We start from the raw sequence: 23,353 nt of genomic DNA on the forward strand, positions 1-23,353 counted from the left end.
TGCCAGTTGTCCCTTAAGTGAAAGTCAGTGTAAAAGAAGGCAGGGGAAGCTCACCTCTTAGGAAGTTGGTTAGCTTAACTTACAATGATATTTTTGTGGGAAGGTCACAAGGGTCAAGTGCATCATTGCCATGTGAGCTTGTGGTGCCCACTAGATAGACTGATTCCTATGGGAATACCATTAGGTTCCCAAAGTTCCTTGGGGGAGGGCAGAAGTGCTGCCTTGAAGAGAAATAGGGTCTTTCTAAATGCAGTATAAACCCGTAGAGCAGGGACAGGATCCGTTCTTTCTGATGGGCCTGCAGCTCCTGCTGTAGTACCCACAGTCAGTGCTCATGACCCTAAGTAAATGGCAGGAGTGGTTCATTCCCAGTATGAATTAACTCTCCGAGCGGGATGCCCAGCCAACCCAGCCCCACTCCAAGGAGAAGGAGTAAGGTCTGTCACAAATGAGGTCCGGCATACGTAGGTGCATACATAGGTGTGGCAGGTTAGGGGAAAACAAAACTTGTAACCTGATCTCCTCTAAAATGAACAGGACAGTGCATGGCTAAATATAGATTGGCTGCCCTAAAACAGATATACACACAAGCCAGAAAACCTCACAAAGTGATAATTCTTCCCACCCTACAAGAATAGTTTACATTTGGATCCTGGAGCTATTCATTCATTTTTTCTGACCCAAGGAAGAATAACTCACCACCGTGGTGTGTTTATTGAACACCTTGTTCTCAATCAGACATTTACTAGGCACAGAGGATTGTGCTAAACACTGTCAGAGAAACAGAGATGGGCCAGATCCCGGCTTCTACCAGCTCAGTACCAACTTTTGTGTGACAGATTTGTGAACTCCAACACAAGTAGAATAAGCAGCAGAATGAGGTAGTATAAAAGGTTTAGAGGAACGCATGATTAATTCTAACTGGAGACCATAAGGAGAGCCTGGAATTTGCTCTGGCCTGTAGTTTCCCCTCTCTAAAGTGAGGATCCCAAGGGCAGAGATGGTTATGTAAGGATATGTGGCATGCCTCTCGGCTACAGTCACTCTCTTTCCCTCCCCTGCATCCTTCACAAAATCAATTTCTGCTAAAGCGTACTGAGAGATCCTATATGTCAAGGTCAGGATGTTCTGACTTGGCTCTCAGAGCCCTTTGGGGTAGGCGGAGGAGTGGGGGAAGTGTTCTTTCTCAGATCCTTCCCCAGAGAAGGGGACGCATCAGGCAGCCTAGTCCTACAGGGTAGTCTCACAGGGTCTTACGTTACTGCCTGCCTCTGCCTCCCCTTTTTTCTTTCTCTGTTTTGTAGTTTTTATAAACCACTAGAAGATGTATTTTTGAGCTTGGGGAATTATTTATACCAGTCTTTAGTAGTTTGGTCCAGCAAATGTTTACTTACCATGCAAATGTGAGTAACATAATAAACTCATGACAAAATAACAGTCCTGCCAGTCAGTGTCCTGGTGATGAGATCCCCTGACTTGATTGCCTCTCCCCTCCCCTGCACGTTATGGGGAGTACATCTTCATTCACACCGATACATCGTTCTTTCCGTGTGGTAGAAGGACCCCTGAAGGAGGAGATCTGAATTCTTATTCCAGGATTCAGGTCTGCCCTACCATGTGGCTTTGGACAAGGAGCCTCACCTCTCTGGGCCACAGTTTCTCCAATCGGAAATGAGAGATGTGGGTGAGTGGGAAGGACAGTGGTGATAAATGAGCAGTTAGACTCCAGGGCCCTTTCTAGTTGCCATATTATGTGAGTTATCGTATGAGTGAAGCTATTTTGTGTTTGGCCTTAAATTTATGAATAATTCCTCTAATTATGATGTGTGCCGGATGATTCTCAGGATTATTCACCTTAAATAATTTCTTGTGATTGTGAGTTAAAATGAACTGTTGATCCAGTCTTACCCTCAGCACCTGTCAGCATGCTTTTGTTTTTAGAATTCTCTACCCTCTGGTCCCTGTTCTTTGGTTAGCTTTCTGCAGGGGGCCACTCACCCTGTAGAATCCTATACTATTCTCTTTTCAAAATGTGTTCATTGACTGCCTTCTCTTTGGCATTTGACAACATGAAAAATGAGGTGCAGAGAGATTAAAAGTTTTGCTTAGGTCCCTCTGGTAAAATGGTTTCTGACCCATGTTTCTGAACCCACATCAGGGCCTTTTCTGTAACACATTGTTCCTTTTGGACCCTAGATAGATGATAGAAAAAGCCAGTGAGAACAAGGGTGGCTTCCAGTTTGTAATTTTGATGATGCAAAAAAAAAGATTTTTTGGAAGAATTTGTGTTCTCATTTGGGTCTCTGAGTTTGCTTTGCCCCTGATTTTTCAGTTGACCTTAATTCTTCTACCTGTGTCCTGGAATTAAGAACCAGACATTATTGGGGTGCCTGGGTGTGTCATTCGGTTAAGCATCCAATTCTTGATTTGGGCTCAGGTCATGATCTCACAGTCATGGGATTGAGCCCCATGTTGGGCTTTGTGCTGACTATGTGGAGCCTGCTTGGGATTCTCTCTCCCTCTCTCTGCCCCTCCCTCCAATGCATGCTCTCTCTTTCTCTAAAAATAAATAAACAAACATTTAAAAAAACAAAAATAAATAAAATCAAAAGAACCAGAGATTATTAAAAGCGAAACCAGTTGATCTTATTCTATCTCTGTGTAAATATGTCTCATGAGGTCTTACATGGAACTGCTCTCTTACGTTTCCCAAAGATGGCTTTTATGTATATCCCTGACCTAATCCAAGTTCTTCCTTTTTTGAATAGAGAAAATGAGTCCCAGGAAGGTGAAATGGCATGCCCAAGATCACTCAGCCGGTTAGAGCAGAGCTTGGCCTAGACTGTCATTCTGTTAGTTGACTCTGCCTTTCATAAAGCTAATACCGTTCCTCACTCAGGGATCTCGTGGGAGCTCTTTTCTCTACATAAATGAAAAGAATTGGCTTTGAAGAAAGTGAGATCTGTTTCAGATAGGCTCTGATGCTTTCTAGCTGTGTGACCCCAGAGCTCATTATTAACTTCTCTGAACTTTAGTTTCTTCATCCAAAAAGAAGGGAACAAAATGGAAATAATAATTTCTACCTCGCAGAGTAGACTAGACACACATAGTAGGTGCTTAGTAAATGGCAGCGATGATTATTATAGTCAGTATTGTCCTTTTTGGTCTCCTTCCACATATAACATCATACAAGTTATAGTTGGAACTAAAACAGACAACAGTTACCTTCCACGCGTTCTCTGTTGCTTGGAAAGCTCCTCCATACCTCTCGGCCCATTTCAAGGTTGCAGCATTTCCACATGTATTACGGAATCAGAGCAGGCACTTTGCTAAGTGCTTCATATGTATGATCTCAAACTAAGCGGCAGCCCTGGAAAACTATGTATTTTACCTGTTGAACAGGTGAGGAACAAAGAGGTTTGTGTAACTGTCCAAGGCCACAGAGCAAGGATTTAGCAGATCCAGGCTTTGAATCCAGCCTGGGTCCCAGCATGTGCTTTGGTCTACCACTTTATGGGTTCTGATACCCACTGAGGCTTGGGGCAGGGATTTGGGGAGAGAGAAGGATAAAGATAAAAAGGGCATTGAGATAAGGGAACCAGTCATTATTTGGCCAGTCATCTTTTCCAGAAACTCCCGCCAACTGCCCCTTTCCTGCTCCTGTTATCACTAGCCAGTTGATGGCTGGGCTGGGCAGGGCTGGGTTGGGCTGGGCCCCTCTACTAAAATCCTTCAGAGCTTTCCTGTTCTAGAGTTTTGCAAGAAGGTGGGCGGAGTGTTTGTGCACTGGGCAGGCTTCCCAGGGGTGATTGTGGAAAGGAAGGGGAGTGATTTTTAGGGCCCTAAAAAGAAGCCAGGAAGAAGAGGAAAAAATAAAACCCTTTTTAAAAGAAAACAAATTGACTCAAGCATTTTCTGGCATTATCTTTAGTCTAGACATGGAGATAGAAGCCCAGGCCTGGAGTCTGAAAACGTCCATTTTCTTCTTGCTATATAACTGACCTTCCTAATGACCCAAGACACATCATTACACCAGCGTTATAGCCACATACCAAAAACAGCCCAGCCACATGCCTTTAGCATTCTTTTCTTCCCTTCAAGAGGTAGCCAGGCAATAAAAACAAATCCTATGCACGTTTTATGCAACTGCATGGATTTGTTTTCACACCTGTGCGTTTTTTTATTCACCTTTTACACTTTGGGTCTTTTGACCCCAAACATGACTTCTTGATATTTTGTTTTGTTGAAATTCCTACTGTCTTGCCATGATTGTGGGGTGAACCCCCCCTGAACAATAAGGTTGGAGGACAGGCAGGGAACTGAAGATAGGAAAGGGAGAATGTCTCTTACTCAATCTATTTTAGTAAGGAGTGTTCAGTATTCTCTTTAGAGAGGAAATAAGCTAAAGGTCAGATGTATTTAATTAGACCATTAATCTCTTGCACATAATTAACACTTCATACTTTGCAAAGTGTTTATACGTGTGTGTGTGTGTGTTTTTAAATGCACGTACCATGCATCACCCATTTAAAGTGTACAAGTCATTGTTTTTTTAGCATGTTCACAGGGTTGTGCAACCGTCACCACCGTCTAATTCTGGAACATTTTCATTACCCCAAAAAGAAACCCCATACTCATTAGCATTCACTCCCCATGCCCACTCCCCCATCCCACCCCCACCCCTGGGAAACCACTAGTCTGCTTGCTATCTTTATGGATGTGCTGATTCTAGACATTTCACGTAAATAAAGCCATATAATTTATAGTCTTTTACACTGGCTTCTTTCACTTCGCACAGTGTTTTGGAGATTCATCCTGTTGGGGCATGTATTAGTATTTCATATGGCTGAATAATATTCCATTGTATAGCTATATCACATTTTGTTTATCCAGTCTCTACCTCTGTCATCACAATGGTGTTCTCCCTATGTGTCTTTGTCTGCTGTTCTTATAAGTACACCCATCACTATGACCTCATTTTAACTAATTAGATCTGCAAAGATGCTATTTTCAAACAAGGTCACATTCTGAGGTTCCATGTAAAAGTGAGTTTGGAGGGGGACACTATAGCAAGCAGAAATGAGATTTTGGCAAGGTTTAGTCCCAAAACAGCTTCAAAAGAGCTTTTCTGGAGTGGCAGATCATTATGGAGCTGATTGATTTCATAGACATGGCTTTATTTTTGTAGAATGGAGTTCCAAGTGGGCCCAACTCATCATAACCCCTACTTCATCTTAGCAGACCTTGAAAGCCTCTCCTATTTTGACCACAAGAAACAAGCATATTTGGTTTTGTGCTAGTAAAAATTATTTTATTCATTCAACAAGTATATATTCAGTACCCACTGTGAGCTGGAACTGCTTTAGGCAGCAGGAATACAGAAGTGACTAGAATACCTTTTGAGAATTTACAGCATGCAGAGTTGTCCCGACCCTTTGTGCAGTTCATTCTTATGACCATCTTATGTCTTGTTGCATTCTTACGACCATCTTATTGCAAACTGAGACTCAGGTGAAGTGGTTTCTCCAGCTCTACAGATTTCTCAGATTTGATCCACAGACTGAGCAGAGGGCTCCAGCCACGAGGACAGGTCACTCCTCTTTTATACAGATCCACAGTCCAAGCATGCAACGTAGGGGGCATGCAGGATGTATGGGTGCCAGGCAGGAGAAGTAGATTGTGACAGAATGGCCTTTCTTGTCAGACTTGGGAACCTGAACTTTATTCTGAACGCAGTGAGGAATCAGTGAACGTTATTGAGGGAGTGTGGCCTGATGCTACATGCTTCGTTTGTCTAACCAACACATGTTTATGGACTTGTGTCACATACTGGGCTTGATGCAAGGGATAAAAGTGTTAGAAAAGAGACAGTGTCTCTGCCCTCACTGAGCTTACATCCAGATATATGGAGTGATAGGACAGAAAAGTTACTATTTTCCTAAAATTCTGTTTGAAACACAAGGAATGATTGGTCAGAAATAAGGTTAAAGAAATAAACAGAAAAATGGTTTTAAAAAGAGAGAGCTTTGTACGTTGTCCTGAGGATAACAGGTATCCACTGAAGAATTTTAAGCAGGGCAGGGACATAGTGACATGGTGCGGTTGTTGACAAACAGAGAGGGGTTGTAGTAACACCTACATTTCCAGCTCAGCTGATTGGATGGTGATGTTGATGTACTTCACGGAGAAGCAGGACACAGGAGGAGGAGATCACTGAGCTTGACCTGCTTGTGGGACATCTGAATGGAGATGCCCAACAGGCATCTTAGATGAGAGCCCAGGAAAGAGAACAGAGTTAAAGATGGATTTTTTGAGAGTTGTCATCACCTGGCTGGAAGAGAACACCCCGGGAGAGTGTCCTGAGTCAGTGATGATAGAGGAGGCTCTGGGGTGAAACCCTGAAAAATGCATCCACTGAAAGGGTGGCAAAGGTAGAGGAGTCCAAAAGGACCACAGTGGAAGGTAGAAACGCACCAGAGGCTTCCTCTTGGCACCTTCCCTATGTCTTCTCAGGCCGCGGCTTTGCCCATCCCTGGCTCCATGGCTACTCCATCCCCTAGCATAAACCCTCTCCCCTCTGCCATTAGAGAGTTCATCTTGCAAATCTAATGGAGTAATGAAGCCATTGATTCTGTTAACAAACATCCAGTTCACTACAAGACCTGTAATGGGAATTCATTTTGGAGGTCAATACAGCTGTCGATGGAACAGTTTTTCCCCAGAGGCCCATGGCTTTTCTGTTGTACACAGGCAGAAGTTGTTCTGCCTCGCATCAGTAAAGACTGGGGACTAATTAATGCGATAGAGCACTAACAAGCTGGTGATCCTGCCTAGGGCCATGAGAAGTGTACTAAAATAGGTCAGATGATGGGGAGTAGAAACAGAAGTATGTCCCCTCTGAAAAGATTTGACTAGCCCTAGAAAGCCCCCATCACCACCCCTGAAATGTCATCCCCCACTAGCTATCACATCACCAGCAATTACATCTTTAAAACTTTATTTCTTTTGAACAAGAAGTTTCACCGTGGAATTATTGTGTGCTCCATGACCTTTTTTCTCCTTCCACAGACTAAGAAATGTCTATGCGCCTGGCCTTTATTAGGTGAATCCTGGGACTGTAGACATAACAGCATCAGGCACTGTTCATAGAAACAAGGCCAGGCAGGGAGGCAGAGTGACAGTGGACATAATGAAGCACAGGCCAAGTGCTATTGGCAGCCAGAAAAAGGACTGAGTCCAGGAAGGTTTCAGAGAGAATATGATATCCATGTAGGGTCTTCAAGTCTGCATATGAGTGCCAGTGGAGTAGAAGTGAAATCCAGGCGGAAGGAACAGCATAAGCCATGAGAAAGAGTTGTAAAAGAGGCTGGTGTGTCTGGGGACTGATGAAGCTTCCGAATGCCTCGGGTACAGGAGGAGAGAAGCAGGAAGTAGGTCAGACTGTGAAAGGCCTTATGTGTTACGCTCAGGAACTTGGACTAGGCTTGGAGAACCAGCCAAATGAGTAATGCCCTTGGCTGGGAGGGTAGTACTCTCAGCTATGATCTATCTTTAATACCTTGCTGCTTTTCTAGCACAACAGAGGGGAGTTTAAGATGAGAATTAAGAGAAAAAAGACCAATTGACACAGAGTGGTGGGCACAAGAGTTGGGGAACAGGGAACATCGTTGTCCTCAGAGGACTTGGAAGGGCAGGCAGGAGGAGCTGGGACCAGTCTTCCATGGGACGGTCTGCCGCAAGTACATTTCTGCTTTTATCATTTACACAATAAGGTACACTCCAGGGTCTGAATCAATGAGTCTTCAGGAAGCAAAGCTCATTTAACAAAGCCAGCCTTAGCTTTGACAGAGGTGATGATGGCAGGAGCCTCCAAAGAGGAGGAGGGCAGTGGCACTTACTGCCCTCCCTCTGGAGAAGGGCCAGAGTCACAGTCCTGAGCCATGGACAGCCACACCTCCTGGGAGCAGGGCCATCACCATCAGGGTTGTGAGAGGGAGCACACTCCAGACGACTCCAGGAGCAGTGCCGAGGGACAGGGCATCTCCGTTTCCACCAGGAGGCCACAGTCTTTCACTCAGGGAGACAGAGAAGGAGCAGGTGTGTGAGGGGGAGAGAAGGCTGCTGCTGGATCATTGCCTCTGCTCTTAATATCTCTTCTTCCTCTGACATCCCACTTTGGGATAAGGCCACTTTTCTTCCCCTTTTCAGTCACAGAGCTCCTTCTCTTGTTTCACAGACTCCCTGAGAAACATGTCCTCTGCCAGTCACGGCCCCCGCTCTTCTCCAGCTGAGCTCAGCAGCTCCAGTCAGCACCTTCTTCGAGAACGCAAGTCCTCAGCCCCATCGCACTCCAGCCAGCCAACCTTGTTCACCTTTGAACCCCCTGTGTCCAACCACATGCAGCCCACCTTGTCCACCAGTGCGCCTCAGGAGTATCTCTACTTGCACCAGTGCATAAGCCGGAGAGCGGAAAATGCAAGGTAGGAGACTGCTGTAAGCAGCGGTGGGGCAAGCACCCACTCACAGGACCTAGTCGCTTTCCGTCCTACAGTTTTTAATTTTAAAGACAGGGGAGTGAAATGGTTTCTCTTCTCAGGTGAACAGACGTATTTATTAACAGAGCATCCTTCTTTTGCTTAGGTAACCTTCACATTTTATTGCTATACAGTGATAATTGGGTTCCTCCGGAACCCATGATCAGAAAGGTTGCTATAAAAATGTTTTGTTTAATTTGGAGGAAAAAAGGCACTAGGGGCTAGAGTTTCAGAATTGGGAAAAAAATCAATTTATTTGCTGGCATTAAGAATATATCTATAAACCAATGCTTTCAACAATAGCCAAATTATGGAAAGAGCCTAAATGTCCATCAACTGATGAATGGATAAAGAAGATGTGGTTTATATGTACAATGGAGTACTACTTGGCAATAAGAAAGAATGAAATCCTGACATTTGCAGCAACATGGATGTAACTGGAGGGTATTTTCCTAAGTGAAAGGAGTCAGTCAGAGAAAGATAGATATCATATGTGTTTACTCATATGTGGATCTTGAGAAACTTAACAGAAGACCATGGGGGAAGGGAAGGGGAAAAAATAGTTACAAACAGAGAGGGAGGGAGGCAAACTGTAAGAGACTCTTAAATACAGAGAACAAACTGAGAGTTGTTGGGTGGGGGGAGAGGGGCAAATGGGTGACAGGCATTGAGGAGGGCACTTGTTGGGATGAGCACTGGGTTTTGTACATAAGCAGCAAATCACGGAATCTACCCCAAAACCAAGAGTACACTGTACACACTGTATGTTACCCAACTTGACAATAAATTGTATTTAAAAAAAAGAATATAGCTATAAAATCTTACACTACTCAACAGATCCATATCTCACTTTTGCTCTAGAGCTGCACTGTTCTGCATGGTAGTCACTATCCATACGTGGTGATTTAAATGTGAATGGATTCAAATGAAATAAAATTTAAAATTAAGTTCTCAGTTGCACTAGCCACATTTCAAGTGCTCAGTAGCCACATGTGGCTAATGGCTGCTGTACTGGACAGCACAGATAAGGAAGCATCTCACCATCACAGGAAGTTCTAGAGCAAGGACTTCCTGGTCGAGAATAATGGTCTTTGTATTTCTGGCACCAATCTCTCTCACAGGTGTGGAGCCTGTAGATATTTTTATTACCTTTTATTCCCATTGCTAGGGTAAGCAAAAGCACAGAAATGATGGACTTTGCCAGAGCTTGTTCCCAGTTACTACCATGGCCAGCAGGCTACAAATCACATTTCTTAATTAATTTAGAAATACCTAATTTGTGTTAACAAAAATTAAGGCAATTAGAGAACTATGTATCACGCCATGGAACATTTTCATGTATAATCTCACGTGACCCAATCAAAGGCACTGAGAGGTAGCCAGTCTAGCTCCCTTCTCCCCGCCTCATAGATGAAGAAAATGAGGTTCACAACTAAGAAGTGACAGAGGTAGGGCTAGAAACCAGGTCTGCTTGTTTCTGGTCCTAGACTCTACACTGCACGATTCTGCTTCTGGGTCTCTGAGTCATTTACCATCACACAACAGAGGCTCCCCGCACTCAGTCTTAAGGTTGTCTCAATGCCCATTTTCATTTGTTTCAGGATTCATTCATTTGTGACCTTTTAGTAGTTCAAACACGATCAACTTAGACATAAGGAGCTGAGTTCTTAAAAAAAAAAAAAAAGGACGAATTAGCCAAGATCACTGAACTAGTTAGCGGCAGTGCTGTAAATAGCACTGATTCTCCTGAATCACACACCCGAGACAGGCAGTGGGGTGTGACCAGAAGCAGATCACAGGCTTTGGAGTCCATCAGATATGGGACCAAATTCAGGTTCTGCTACTTTCCTTGTGATCTAATTCTTTAACCTCCTGAGCTTCCATTTCCTTATCTGCAGGATGGAAGTAACGAATTCTGAGGTTTACTGATGAGCATAAAATGACAGAACACATATACCCAGTAGTGCGTCCTCAGCACATATTAACGTTTCTTCTCCTTGTGCTGCATCCCCCTCTCCTGCACGTGTGATTGCCTGAGATTAGAGAGGGGGAGGTCTTCAAATCATAGTTCTATCTAAAGACAGTGTACTTTCTCTTAATGCCTCTCAAAGTGCATATGAAATACCTGGGGATCTGGTTGAAATGCTGATTCAGTGGGCCTGGAGGGGGTCCTGAGATCCTGCCTTTCTGCTAAACACCAGATGATGCCAGTGCGGCATGTCTGTAGATCACACTTCAAGCAGAAGGCTTTATCTAATATTGACAACTGCCACCACCCCCACTCCGATGGTGCTGCTAAAGCAACAGATATAGAAATGTCTCTGCTTGAATTAGCAGTTGTGGCCCACTCTCTGCACCTCCTCCTCCTCTGTAAAACCTCTGTTAATTTTCCTAGATGAAATTTATTTCTTCCCTGCATTCCCACAGCAATTTTTTATTCTCTCTCACACAGCATTTGGAACTCTCTGCTTCATATTATGGATATTTATATTAATATATTTCTGCATTTTGTGAAGACAAGACCAAAGGCATATAGTAGGTGCATAAAAAATATCAAAACAAATTTCCTATAGAGAGTCAACATCATAGGGGAGACCAGACTTGTCTGGCAGCAGCTGGGGAGGCAGCTTTACTGCGGGCTTTTCTCTGTGTCGCTGCTTTCACTTGTGTGGGTGTGGGAGCAAGAGAGTGATGAGTAGGATCTTGGAGACTTTGGGAAAAAATAAGTTCAAACAATGTTTGCAGAATTCCCAAGTGATAGAGGGTGGGAAGGAAGCTTTCTTCGGTCCAGAAACACCATATAGTTTCTGAAAGTGTTGGAGTAGTTTGCATGATACTAAACATACTGTGGGGCACCTGGGTGGCTCAGTCGGTTAAGCATTCGACTTTGGCTCAGGTCATGATCTCACACTCTGTGAGTTCGAGCCCTGCATCGGGCTCTGTGCTGACGGCTCAGAGCCTAGAGCCTGTTTCGGATTCTGTGTCTCCCTCTCTCTGACCCTCCCCCATTCACTCTCTGTCTTTCTCTGTCTCAAAAATAAATAAACATTAAAAAAAATTTAAGCATACTGTAACAATTATAAACTCCAAACACAATATGAAAAAGCAACTGTTCAAGCACTGAAGAGCAATCAAAAAGCAGGCAGAAACTGAGAGATTTGACTCTTTCAAGGAGCTAGCAGCATACAAAGACATTAAAATATGTGTGTTAATTGCTATAATATGTGGGGGTAGGGGAGGAGGGACTGGATCCTGAGTGAAGAGATGGTGAGATTCAGGAGAGAGCTAGAAACTCTGGAAAATAACTGAGAGGTTCCAGTTCCTGTGTGGTGGCAGAAACACTCCCTCCCACTGGTCACAACTGAACACTGTGGACAAAATACAATTACCCTGTCATTGTTTTGAGTCTAGAAAAATAAAATGAGGCAAATTATAAAGGGGAGAAAAATTTGGAGCTGCAGCTACACAGAGACGAATTTCTGTATCTCATGGAATTTCCCTGAAGGCAGGCCTGCTCGCCCAGCAGCACAGCAGAGCGCACAGCTGAAACTCTAATGGAAACCCCATATTTCTTGGTAGAGGAACCAGAAAAGGAGCCCTTTGGGGGGCTGGAAAGGAGTAGAGTACCCAGAGTGAAGACAGTTGGAGAAGAGATTTCCTAATTCTGGGTGTGAAACCGCACAAGTCTCAGGCTCACTGTGAGCTGCATGGATGTTGGACAGACCACACCAGCACAGCAGAGGTTTTGAGAACTACACTGAGATTTGCACTCTGACACACAGAAGGAGACACAGAACTTGGCAGCCTGAATCTAACCACATAGGTTGCCTGCAAAACAAAAACCTCCACGTTCTCCAGAGGATTATAACAGAACCCAGAGTCCACACAGCATAATATCACAACATAGCATAATATCACAACATTAAGTATATAATCCAAAATTTCTCAGCATACAGAGAACCGGCAATGGGTAACTGGTTCTCAAGGGAAAACACTGATGCCAACTCCAACATAACCCAGATGTTGGAATTATCAGACACAAATTTAAAAGCCTGTATTATAACGATATTCCATGTGATGAAGGAAACTGCATTTGAAATTAAGGGAAAGAAAAAAACTATGAACCCCCACGTTTATATCCTGCAAAATTGTTCTTTAGGAATGAAAACAAAATCAAGAGATTCTCAGAGGAAAGAAAAATAAGAGCGTTTCCAAGAGATCAGATTTAAAGAAGTGATAAGGAAGTTCTTCAGGCTGAAGCAAAATAGTACCAAAAGGAAACTAAATCTTCAGGAATGAAGGAAGGGCAGCAGAAATAGGAGTTATCTGCATAATTTTCCCCCTAAGTTCCTTAAAATATGTGAGTGTTGAAGGCAAGTATTAAACATTGTCTAGTGAGGTTTTCACCTGGTTTTCACTCTTCAGCCAAAAGTGCTTCCTTTGCCATTTCTTACCATATAAGTCCCCTTTTGACATGTTCTCCCAGTTTTCATTTATCTGGAAAGATCTGTATTTTACCTTCATTTCTGAGATATTTTTGCTGGATATAACATTCTGGAATGATAGTGTTATTTTCTTTTGGCATTTTAAAGTATGTCATTCTATAGTCTTCTGCCATTCATTGTTTCTGATGAGAGGTCAGATGTTATTTTTATTCGTAGAATCCTATGTGCTATGTATCTTTCTTCCTCTGAATGTTTTTTTTCTCCTTTTAAAAAAAAATTGTGAAATACACATAACATAAAATTTACCATCTCAGTTATTTTTAAGTGTACAGTTCAGTAATGTAGAGTACTTTCTTCCACACTGTTATACAGCCAATCTCCAGAACTCTTTTCATCTTGCAAAACTGAAACTCTCCACCCACTAAAAATTCCCCGTTTCCCCTTTCCCCTACTCCCTGACAATCTTCTTTCTACTGTCTGTATGAAGCTGAATTCTCTAGGTAACTCATATAAATGGAATCATATAGTATTTGTCTTTTTGTAAGTGGCTTTTTTCACTTAGAATAATGTCTTCAAATTTCATCCATTTTATAGCATATGTCAGAATTACCATCCTTTTTATGGCTGAATAATACTTCATTGCCTGTATATGCCACATTTTGTTTATTTCCCCCTAAATAGACACCTTGATTGCTTCCACCATTTGGCTATTTTGGATAATTGGGCTCTGTACATGGGTGTACAAATACTCTTCAAAGACTCAGCTTTCAATTATTTTGGGGTACACCCAGACATAGAATTGCTGAGTCCTCTGGTGATTATATTTTCTATCTTTTGAGAAACTGCCATACTGTTTTTCATAGTGGCTGCACCATTTTACAACAGTACACAAGGGTTACGGTTTCTCCATATCCTTGCCAATGTTCGTTATTTTCTGGGTTTTTTGATAGTAGCCATCCTAATGTCTATGAGGTGGTATCTCACTGTGTTTTTATTTGCACTTCCCTTCCATAATGATTAGTGATGTTCAGCATCTTTTCATGTCTTGGTGGCTATTTGAATATCTTTGGAGAAATGTCTTTGTAGGCCTCTGTCCATTTTGTTTTTAATCTGGTTGGTTTGTTGTTGTTATTGGGTTGTAGAAGTTCTTTGTATATTCTCGATATTAACCCCTTACCAAATATATGATTTACAGATATTTCCCCCATTCTGTAGATTACCTTTCACTCTGTTGATTGTGTCCTTTGATGCCAAGAAGTTTTATACTTTGATGTAGTCCAATGTATCTATTTTTACTTTTGTTGCCTGTGCTTTTTGGTGTCTATATAAAAAAATCATTGCCAAATCCAGTGTCAGGAAGCTTTTCCTCTTACATTTTCTTCTCCGAGTTTATAGATTTAGGTCTTATGTTTAGGTCTTTGATCATTTTTTTGTTAATTTTTTACATATGATCTAAGGTAAAGATCCAGCTTCATTTCTTTGCATACAGACATCCAATTTTCCCAGCACCATTAGATGAAAAGACTCCACTGGATTATTTGTTTTTCAGGTGTGGAGTTTGGTGAGTTCTTTATAGATTTCGGATACTATCCCTTTGTCTGATATGTCATTTGCAAATATCTTCTCCCATTCCGTTGGTTGCCTTTGTTGATTGTTTCCTTTGCAGTGCAGAAGCTTTTTATCCTCATGAGGTCTCAATAGTTCATTTTTGCTTTTAATTCCCTTGCCTTTGGAGATGTGTCAAGTGAGAAATTGCTGCAGCTGAGGTCAGAGAGGTTTTTTCCAGCTTTGTCCTCTAGGGTTTTGATGGTTTCCTGTCTCACATTCAGGTCCTTTATCCGTTTTGAGTTTATTTTTGTGAATGGTGTAAGAAAGTGGTCTAGTTTCATTCTTCTGCATGTTGCTGTCCAGTTCTCCCAGCACCATGTGTTAAAGAGATTGTCTTTTTTCCATTGGATGTTCTTTCCTGCTTTGTCAAAGATTAGTTGCCCATACATTTGTGGGTCCTATTCTGGAGTCTCTATTCTATTCCCTTGGTTGATGTGTCTGTTTTTGTACCAATACCACGATTTCTTGATGATGACAGCTTTGTAGTAGAGACTAAAGTCTGGGATTGTGATGCCTGCTGCTTTGGTCTTCTTCTTCAGTATTACTTTGGCTATTTGGGGTCTTTTGTGGTTCCATACAAATTTTAGGATTGCTTGTTCTAGCTTCGAGAAGAATGCTGGTGCAATTTTGAATGGGATTGCATTGAATGTGTATATTGCTTTGGGTAGTATTGACATTTTGACAATATTTATTCTTCCAATCCATGAGCGTGGAATGTTTTTCCATTTCTTTGTATCTTCTTCAATTTCCTTCATAAGCTTGCTGTAGTTTTCAGCATACAGATCTTTTATATCTTTGGTTATATTTATCCCTAGGTATTTTATGCTTCTTGGTGCAATTGTGAATGGGATAAGTTTCTTTATTTGTCTTTCTGTTGCTTCATTATTAGTGTATAAGAATGTAACTGATTTCTGTACACTGATTTTGTATCCTGCAACTTTGAGGAATTTATGTATCAGTTCTAGCAGACTTTTGGTGGAGTCTATTGGGTTTTCCATGTATAATATCATGTCATCTGCAAAAAGTGAAAGCTTGACTTCATCTTTGCCAATTTTGATGCCTTTGATTTCCTTTTGTTGTCTGATGGCTGATGCTAGCACTTCGAACACTATGTTAAACAACAGCGATGAGAGTGGATATCCCTGTCGTGTTCGTGATCTCAGGGGGAAAGGTCTCAGTTTTTCGCCCACTGAGGATGATTATTAGCTGTGGGCTTTTCATAAATGGCTTTCTCCGCACCCCAAAAATAAATAATCCAGTGAAGAAATAGGCAGAGAACATGAATAGACACTTCTCTAAAGAAGACATCCAGATGGCCAGCAGGCACATGAAAAGATGCTCAGCGTCACTCCTCATAAGGGAAATACAAGTCAAAACCACACTGAGATATCACCTCAGGCCAGTCAGAGTGGCCAAAATGAATAAATCAGGAGACTATAGATGCTGGAGAGGATGTGGAGAAACGGAAACCCTCTTGCACTGTTGGTGGGAATGCAAACTGGTGCAGCCACTCTGGAAAACAGTGTGGAGGTTCCTCAAAAAATTAAAAATAGACCTACTCTATGACCCAGCAATAGCACTGCTAGTAATTTGCCCAAGGGATACAGGAGTTCTGATGCATAGGGCACTTGTACCCCAATGTTTATAGCAGCACTTTAAACAATAGCCAAATTATGGAAAGAGCCTAAATGTCCATCAACTGATGAATGGATAAAGAAATTGTGGTTTATGTACACAGTGGAATACTACTTGGCAGTGAGAAAGAATGAAATATGGCCCTTTGTAGCAACGTGGATGGAACTGGAGAGTGTGATGCTACGTGAAATAAGTCATACAGAGAAAGACAGATACCATATGTTTTCACTCTTATGTGGATCCTGAGAAACTTAACGGAAGACCATGGGGGAAGGGAAAGAAAAAAAACAAAAAAGTTCGGGAGAGAGCCAAAGCATAAGAGACTCTTAAAAACTGAGAACAAACTGAGGGTTGATGGGGGGTGGGAGGGAGGGGAAAGTGGGTGATGGGCATTGAGGAGGGCACCTGTTGGGATGAGCACTGGGTGTTGTATGGAAACCAATTTGACAATAAATTTCATATTAAAAAAAACTTATTGAATATGTCATACACCTGAAGAAAAAAAAAAAAAGACTGGGCATTCCCCCATTGAATGGTCTGAGCAACTATGCTGAAAAATCATTAAATCATATACATGAGGGTTGTATTCTATTCCATTGGTCTAGACATCTATCTTTATGCCAGTACCACACTTTTAATTATTGTAGCTTTATAATAATATGTTTTGAAATCAGGAAGTGTGAGACTTTTCACTTTGTTCACCTTTCACTTTGTTTGGAAGGTTGTTTTGGCTGTTTGGGCTTCTGACAGTTTTATGACTTTTTTCTTTGGCTTTCAGCAGTTTGACTACAATATTCCTAGGTGTGTTTTTCTTTGTTTAGGCTTCATTTACTTTCTGATTCTATTTGTTTCTATTTTTGATCCAGCACAACAAAATTACCAATATTTCTTCAAGTTTTTTTTTTTTTTTTTGCCCCATTCCATCTCTGCTTTCCTTCTATTCTTCATAGGTTAGACCACTTGATACTGACCCAAATATCACTGATACTACTCATTTTCAATAATTTTTGGAGGGTAATTGAAGTACAGTCACTGTCAATATGTATTAACTTTCCTCATGCCCCTTTATAATCCATCCTTCCCTCTATCTCATTCCTCAGGAACTACCAACAATATTTCTATCACTACATTAGTTTTCATTTTCTAGAAGATTACTTGAGTAGAATCATTATAGTATTTACTTTTTTCCTGCCTTCTTTCAATCAATGTAATACTTTTGAGATTTATCCATGTTGTTACATGGATCTTTAGTTGTTCCTTTTTATTGCTAAGTAGTAATTCAGTGTACCTTTATTTTTTTTAATATATGAAATTTATTGTCAAATTGGTTTCCGTACAACACCCAGTGCTCATCCCAAAAGATGCCCTCTTCAATACCCATCACCTACCATCCCCTCCCTCCCACCCCCCATCAACCCTCAGTTTGTTCTCAGTTTTTAAGAGTCTCTTATGCTTTGGCTCTCTCCCACTCTAACCTCTTTTTTTTTTTCCTTCCCCTCCCCCATGGGTTTCTTTTAAGCTTCTCAGGATCCACATAAGAGTGAAAACATATGGTATCTGTCTTTCTCTGTATGACTTATTTCAATTAGCATCACACTCCGGTTCCATCCATGTTGCTACAAAGGGCCATATTTCATTCTTTCTCATTGCCACGTAGTACTCCATTGTGTATATAAACCACAATTTCTTTATCCATTCATCAGTTGATGGACATTTAGGCTCTTTCCATAATTTGGCTGTTGCTGAAAGTGCTGCTATAAACATTGGGGTACAAGTGCCCCTATGCATCAGAACTCCTGTATCCCTTGGGTAAATTCCTAGCAGTGCTACTGCTGGGTCATAGGGTAGGTCTATTTTTAGTTTTTTGAGGAACCTCCACACTGTTTTCCAGAGCGGCTGCACCAGTTTGCATTCCCACCAACAGTGCAAGAGGGTTTCCGTTTCTCCACATCCTCTCCAGCATCTATAGTCTCCTGATTTATTCATTTTGGCCACTCTGACTGGCCTGAGGTGATATCTGAGTGTGGTTTTGATTTGTATTTCCCTGATGAGGAGCGACGTTGAGCATCTTTTCATGTGCCTGTTGGCCATTTGGATGTGTTCTTTAGAGAAGTGTCTATTCATGTTTTCTGCCTGTTTCTTCACTGGATTATTTGTTTTTTGGGTGTGGAGTTTGGTGAGCTCTTTATAGATTTTGGATACTAGCCCTTTGTCCGATATGTCATTTGCAAATATCTTTTCCCATTCCGTTGGTTGCCTTTTAGTTTTGTTGGTTGTTTCCTTTGCTGTGCAGAAGCTTTTTATCTTCATGAGGTCCCAATAGTTCATTTTTGCTTTTAATTCCCTTGCCTTTGGAGATGTGTCAAGTAAGAAATTGCTGCGGCTGAGGTCAGAGAGGTCTTTTCCTGTTTTCTCCTCTAGGGTTTTGATGGTTTCCTGTCTCACATTCAGGTCCTGTATCCATTTTGAGTTTATTTTCGCAGTGTACCTTTATATCACAATTCATTTATCCATTCCCGTGTTGAGGGGCACTTGGATTGTTTCCAGTTTTAGCTATTACAAGTTAAGGTGTGTTTGTACATACACAGCCACTAAAAAATCACGGTGTACACATTTGCTTCATTTCTTTTGGGTAAATACCTAGAAAGCCCGGCCCAGGTAGTTTTACTTGTGAATTCTATCAAATATTCAAGCATAAAATAACACAAATATTACCCACATTCTTTCAGGAAACATAAGAGGTGGGGGTCTTTTGTAACTCATTTTTTAACACCAAAATACCCTTTATGAACCTGACAAAGATTATGAGAATGAAAATTGGAAGTCTATATTCCTTGTGGATACAGATACACACACACACACACATATGCTAGGAATAATTTAAATATATTAGGGAATATATGTGTGTATATACATCATTAGGGTTAAGACATCATGATAAAGTGGGGCGCCTGGATGGCTCAGTCAGTTGAGCATCCCAGCTTCGGCTCAGGTCATGATCTTGTGGTTCATGAGTTCAAACCCTGCATCCATCTCTGTGCTGACAGCTCATCGCCTGGAGCCTGCTTCAGATTCTATGTCTCCCTCTCTGCCCCACCCCTGCGTGCGTGCGCTCACATGCTCTCTCGCTCTCAAAAACAAATATTAAAAAAAAAAAGCCTTCATGATAAAGTAGTGCTCATCTCAGGAATGCAAGGTTGGATTGATATTAAGAAACCAACCAGTGTAATTCATTACATCAGGAGAGTAAGGAACAAAATAATATAATCATCAGCTTAGTAAATGCAGAGAAAGCATTTGACAGAACTCAATGCTTCTCCATAAAAAATTTTCTCAGGAAGCTATAAATAGAGGAGAACTTCTTCAAATTAGTAATAGACTTCTGAGGATAACCAAAAGCTAATATCATACCTAACAGAGAAATCTTAAGTATACTCTCATAATACTGGAAACAAGGACAGAATGCCTGCTCTCACCACTTCTGTTCAACATTGTGCTAGAGAATCTGGCCAGTTCAATAAAGGGACAAACAGGATAAAAGGCACAAAGATGAGAAAGGAAAATGTATGGCACAAAAACAGACACTCAGATCAATGGAACAGAATAGAGAACCCAGAAATGGACCCACAAACGTATGGCCAACTAATCTTTGACAAAGCAGGAAAGAATATCCAATGGAATAAAGACAGTCTCTTCAGCAAGTGGTGCTAGGAAAACTGGACAGCGACATACAGAAGAATGAACCTGGACCACTTTCTTACATCATACATAAACTCAAAATGGATGAAAGACCTAAATGTAAGACAGGAAGTCATCAAAATGCTCAAGGAGAAAGCAGGAAAAAACCTCTTTGATCTTGGCTGCAGCAACTTCTTACTCAACACGTCTCCAGAGGCAAGGGAAACAAAAGCAAAAACGAACTATTGGGACCTCATCAAAATAAAAAGCTTCTGCACAGCAAAGGAAACAATAGCAAAACTAAAAGGCAACCGACAGAATGGGAGAAGATATTTGCAAATGACATAGCCGATGAAGGGTTAGTATCCAAAATCTATAAAGAACTTATCAAACTCAACACCCACAATCCAAATAATCCAGTGAAGAAATGGGCAAAAGACATGAATACACACTTTTCCAAACAAGACATCCAGATAGATGGGTAACAGACACATGAAAAAATGGTCAACATCACTCAGTATCAGGAAATACAAATCAAAACCACAATGAGATACCACCTCAGACCTCTCTGAATGGCTAACATTAACAACTCAGGCAACAACAGAGGTTGGCAAGGATGTGGAGAAAGAGGATCTCTTTTGCACTGCTGGTGGGAATGCAAACTGGTGCAGCCACTCTGGAAAACAGTATGGAGGTTCCTCAAAAATTAAAAATAGAACTACCCTATGACCCAGCAATTAACACTACTAGGTATTTATCCAAGGGATACAGGGATGCTGTTTTGAAGCAGCACATGCACCCCAATGTTTATAGCAGCACTATCAACAATAGCCAAAGTATGGAAAGAGCCCAAATGTCCATTGATGGATGAATGGATAAATAAGATGTGTGTGTGTGTGTGTGTGTGTGTGTGTGTGTGTGTGTGTGTATATACACACACACACACACACACATATATATATATGATGGAATATTACTCGGCACTCGAAAAGAATGAATTCTTGCCATTTGCAACTATGTGGATGGAACTAGAGGGTATTATGCTAAGCGAAATTAGAGAAAGACAAATACCGTATGACTTCACTCATATGAGGACTTTAAGACACACAACAGATGAACACAAGGGAAAGGAAGCAAAAATAATATAAAAACAGGGAGGGGGACAAAACATAAAAGACTCTTAAATATGGAGAACAAACAGAGGGTTACTGGAGGAGTTGTGAGGGGGGGATGGGCTAAATGGGTAAGGGACATTAAGGAATCTACTCCTGAAATCATTGTTGAACTATATGCTAACAAACTTAGATGTAAATTTAAAAAAAAATTAAAAATTTTAAAAAAAGGAAGATGTAACACTGTCTCTATAGGTGACTTGATTGTTTATATAAAAATTGTAAAGAGTCTAAAAAAAACTACTAGAATGAATAGTGAATTTAGCAGGGTCACAGGATAAAGGATTATTATATAAAAGCTAATTTTTACATACTAGCACTAGCAAAAACTGGAAAACGAACTTAAAAAAATTCTCTATAATGATGCCAAAAAACATGGACTACTTAGGAATAAAAAAGACACGCAGGACCTCTTCACTGAAATCATTGTCACACACTGTTGTGGGATATTAGAGACCTAAATACAGAGAGTGATAGACTGTAGTTATGAATTGGAAGACCCAATATTATTAAAATGGCAAATCTTCCCAAATTGATCTATAATTCCACTGCAGTCCAAGTAAAAATCCCAGTAAGATTTTTCATAGAAATTGTTAAGCTAAGTTTAAAATTCATATGAAAATACAAACAATTTAGAATAACCATGATTTTTAAAAGAACAGCAACAAAATTAGAGGACTTGTACTCCCTAACTTCAAGACTTACATCAAACAAATGTTCATCAAGACGGTGTTGTATTGCTGCAAAGATAAACACACAAAGCTCACTAGAACAGAATCGTGAAGCCTGTGTGCGCACGGGTGGCCTGTGTTGACAAAAATGCCAATAGGGAAATGAAAAGTCTTTTCTCTTTTACAGAAAAAATTATTTATTTATTCAGAGAGAGTGCCTGCATGAGTGGAGGAGAGACAGAGAGAGAATCCCAAGCAGGCTCCACACCCCGTGCTGAGCCCAACACAGGACTTGATCTCACAACCATGAGACCATGACCTGAGCTGAAATCAAAAGTCAAATGCTTAACTGACTGAGCCACCCAGGTACCCCAGGAAAATGAAAGTCTCTTCAAACAGTGGTGCTGGAACAGCTGGATATCCTTATAGGAATTTTTTAAAAAATTATTGATATCACACTACTCAAAAGTTAAATGTGTCAGAGACCTAAGTGTAAAATCTGATACTGTGAAATTTCTGCATGAAAACATCTTTGTGATCTTGAGGCAAGCAGAGATTTTTATACTAGACTACAAAAGGCAAGAATCATAAAAGAAAATAAATTAATAAAGTAGTGTAATCACAATTAAAACTTTTGCTGTTCAGAAAACTCCATTAAAAAACAAAATGTCAATTCACAAAATATGAGAAAATATTTGAAACAAATATATCTGACACAGGATTTATTTCTAGAAAATATAAAGAACTATTACAACTTACGACAACCCATTTTTTTTTAATGGGCAAAAGATTTGAATAGACACTTCACATAGAAAAAGATATAGAAATGGCAAATGGAAGGATGCTGGATCACCAGGGAAATGTGAATTAAAACCTCCGAGCAATTTTGCTTCATTTCCACTGGAATGGGTAAAATGAAAAAGACTGACAATACCAAGTATCGGTAAGTATGTGGATGTACTATTTCTGACATTCACATTACATATTAGGTGTTCTGGACAAAAGAAACAATGCTTTACAGTTTACAAACCACCGTCCCATTAGTAACCTCACTTGATCTCCAAAATAACCTCATAGGGTTACTTCTAAGCAGGGACTTGTAAGCGAGAACCAGCTCGTTCACCTCTGCCTAGCATAGATATAAATATGTCTGTTGAGATTATTATAGTGAAACAGTATTTACTGAGGCTAATAACCAGCCATCTATCTATTCCTTTTTTCATTTATGGGGGAACTCCACATGTTTTACAGTAAATTAAGCACCCTAAAAGATAAAACTATGAATTATTTATCAGGACTTTTACTTCAGTTTTACTCACTCGTCTTCCTTCAAGTACTGGATATGCATTCTGGCCAAAATGACTTTGTTCTTAAAATCTAGCTCTTGCACTGAACAAAAATAACTAACTCCTCAAAAGTAGTAACTATCGCCAAGGAAGGAGTTTTAAACAGACACCATCAAGAAAAGCAGAGTCCTTTCAGTCTTTGAAGACCAATTAGTGTCCCTGGATTTATTTTTGCCCTCCAGCCTTTTAAAGGCCTCATTTCAGATTCTAGACCTTTGCTGTCTTCCTATTTCAAGCAGTCTGTTCAACCTGTAGCGGGAGGTA

The 23,353-nt window shown here is 40.9% G+C and overlaps 1 protein-coding gene across 1 annotated transcript in view; it reads left to right on the forward strand.

Annotated features, from left to right (window-relative positions):
* Positions 1 to 23,353, forward strand: part of GAB2 (GRB2 associated binding protein 2) — a 190,774-nt gene that overhangs the window by 152,319 nt on the left and 15,102 nt on the right. Inside the window, exon 3 of the mRNA XM_047071266.1 lies at positions 8,237 to 8,480. Coding sequence (XP_046927222.1) covers positions 8,237 to 8,480 — 244 coding nt within the window. The remainder of the gene's footprint in view (positions 1 to 8,236; positions 8,481 to 23,353) is intronic.

This window comes from Lynx rufus, unplaced genomic scaffold, assembly GCF_022079265.1.
Source record: "Lynx rufus isolate CCGP_SWC_20201006 ecotype Redwood Valley unplaced genomic scaffold, mLynRuf1.p SCAF_9, whole genome shotgun sequence".
NCBI classification, from domain to species: Eukaryota; Metazoa; Chordata; class Mammalia; order Carnivora; family Felidae; genus Lynx; species Lynx rufus.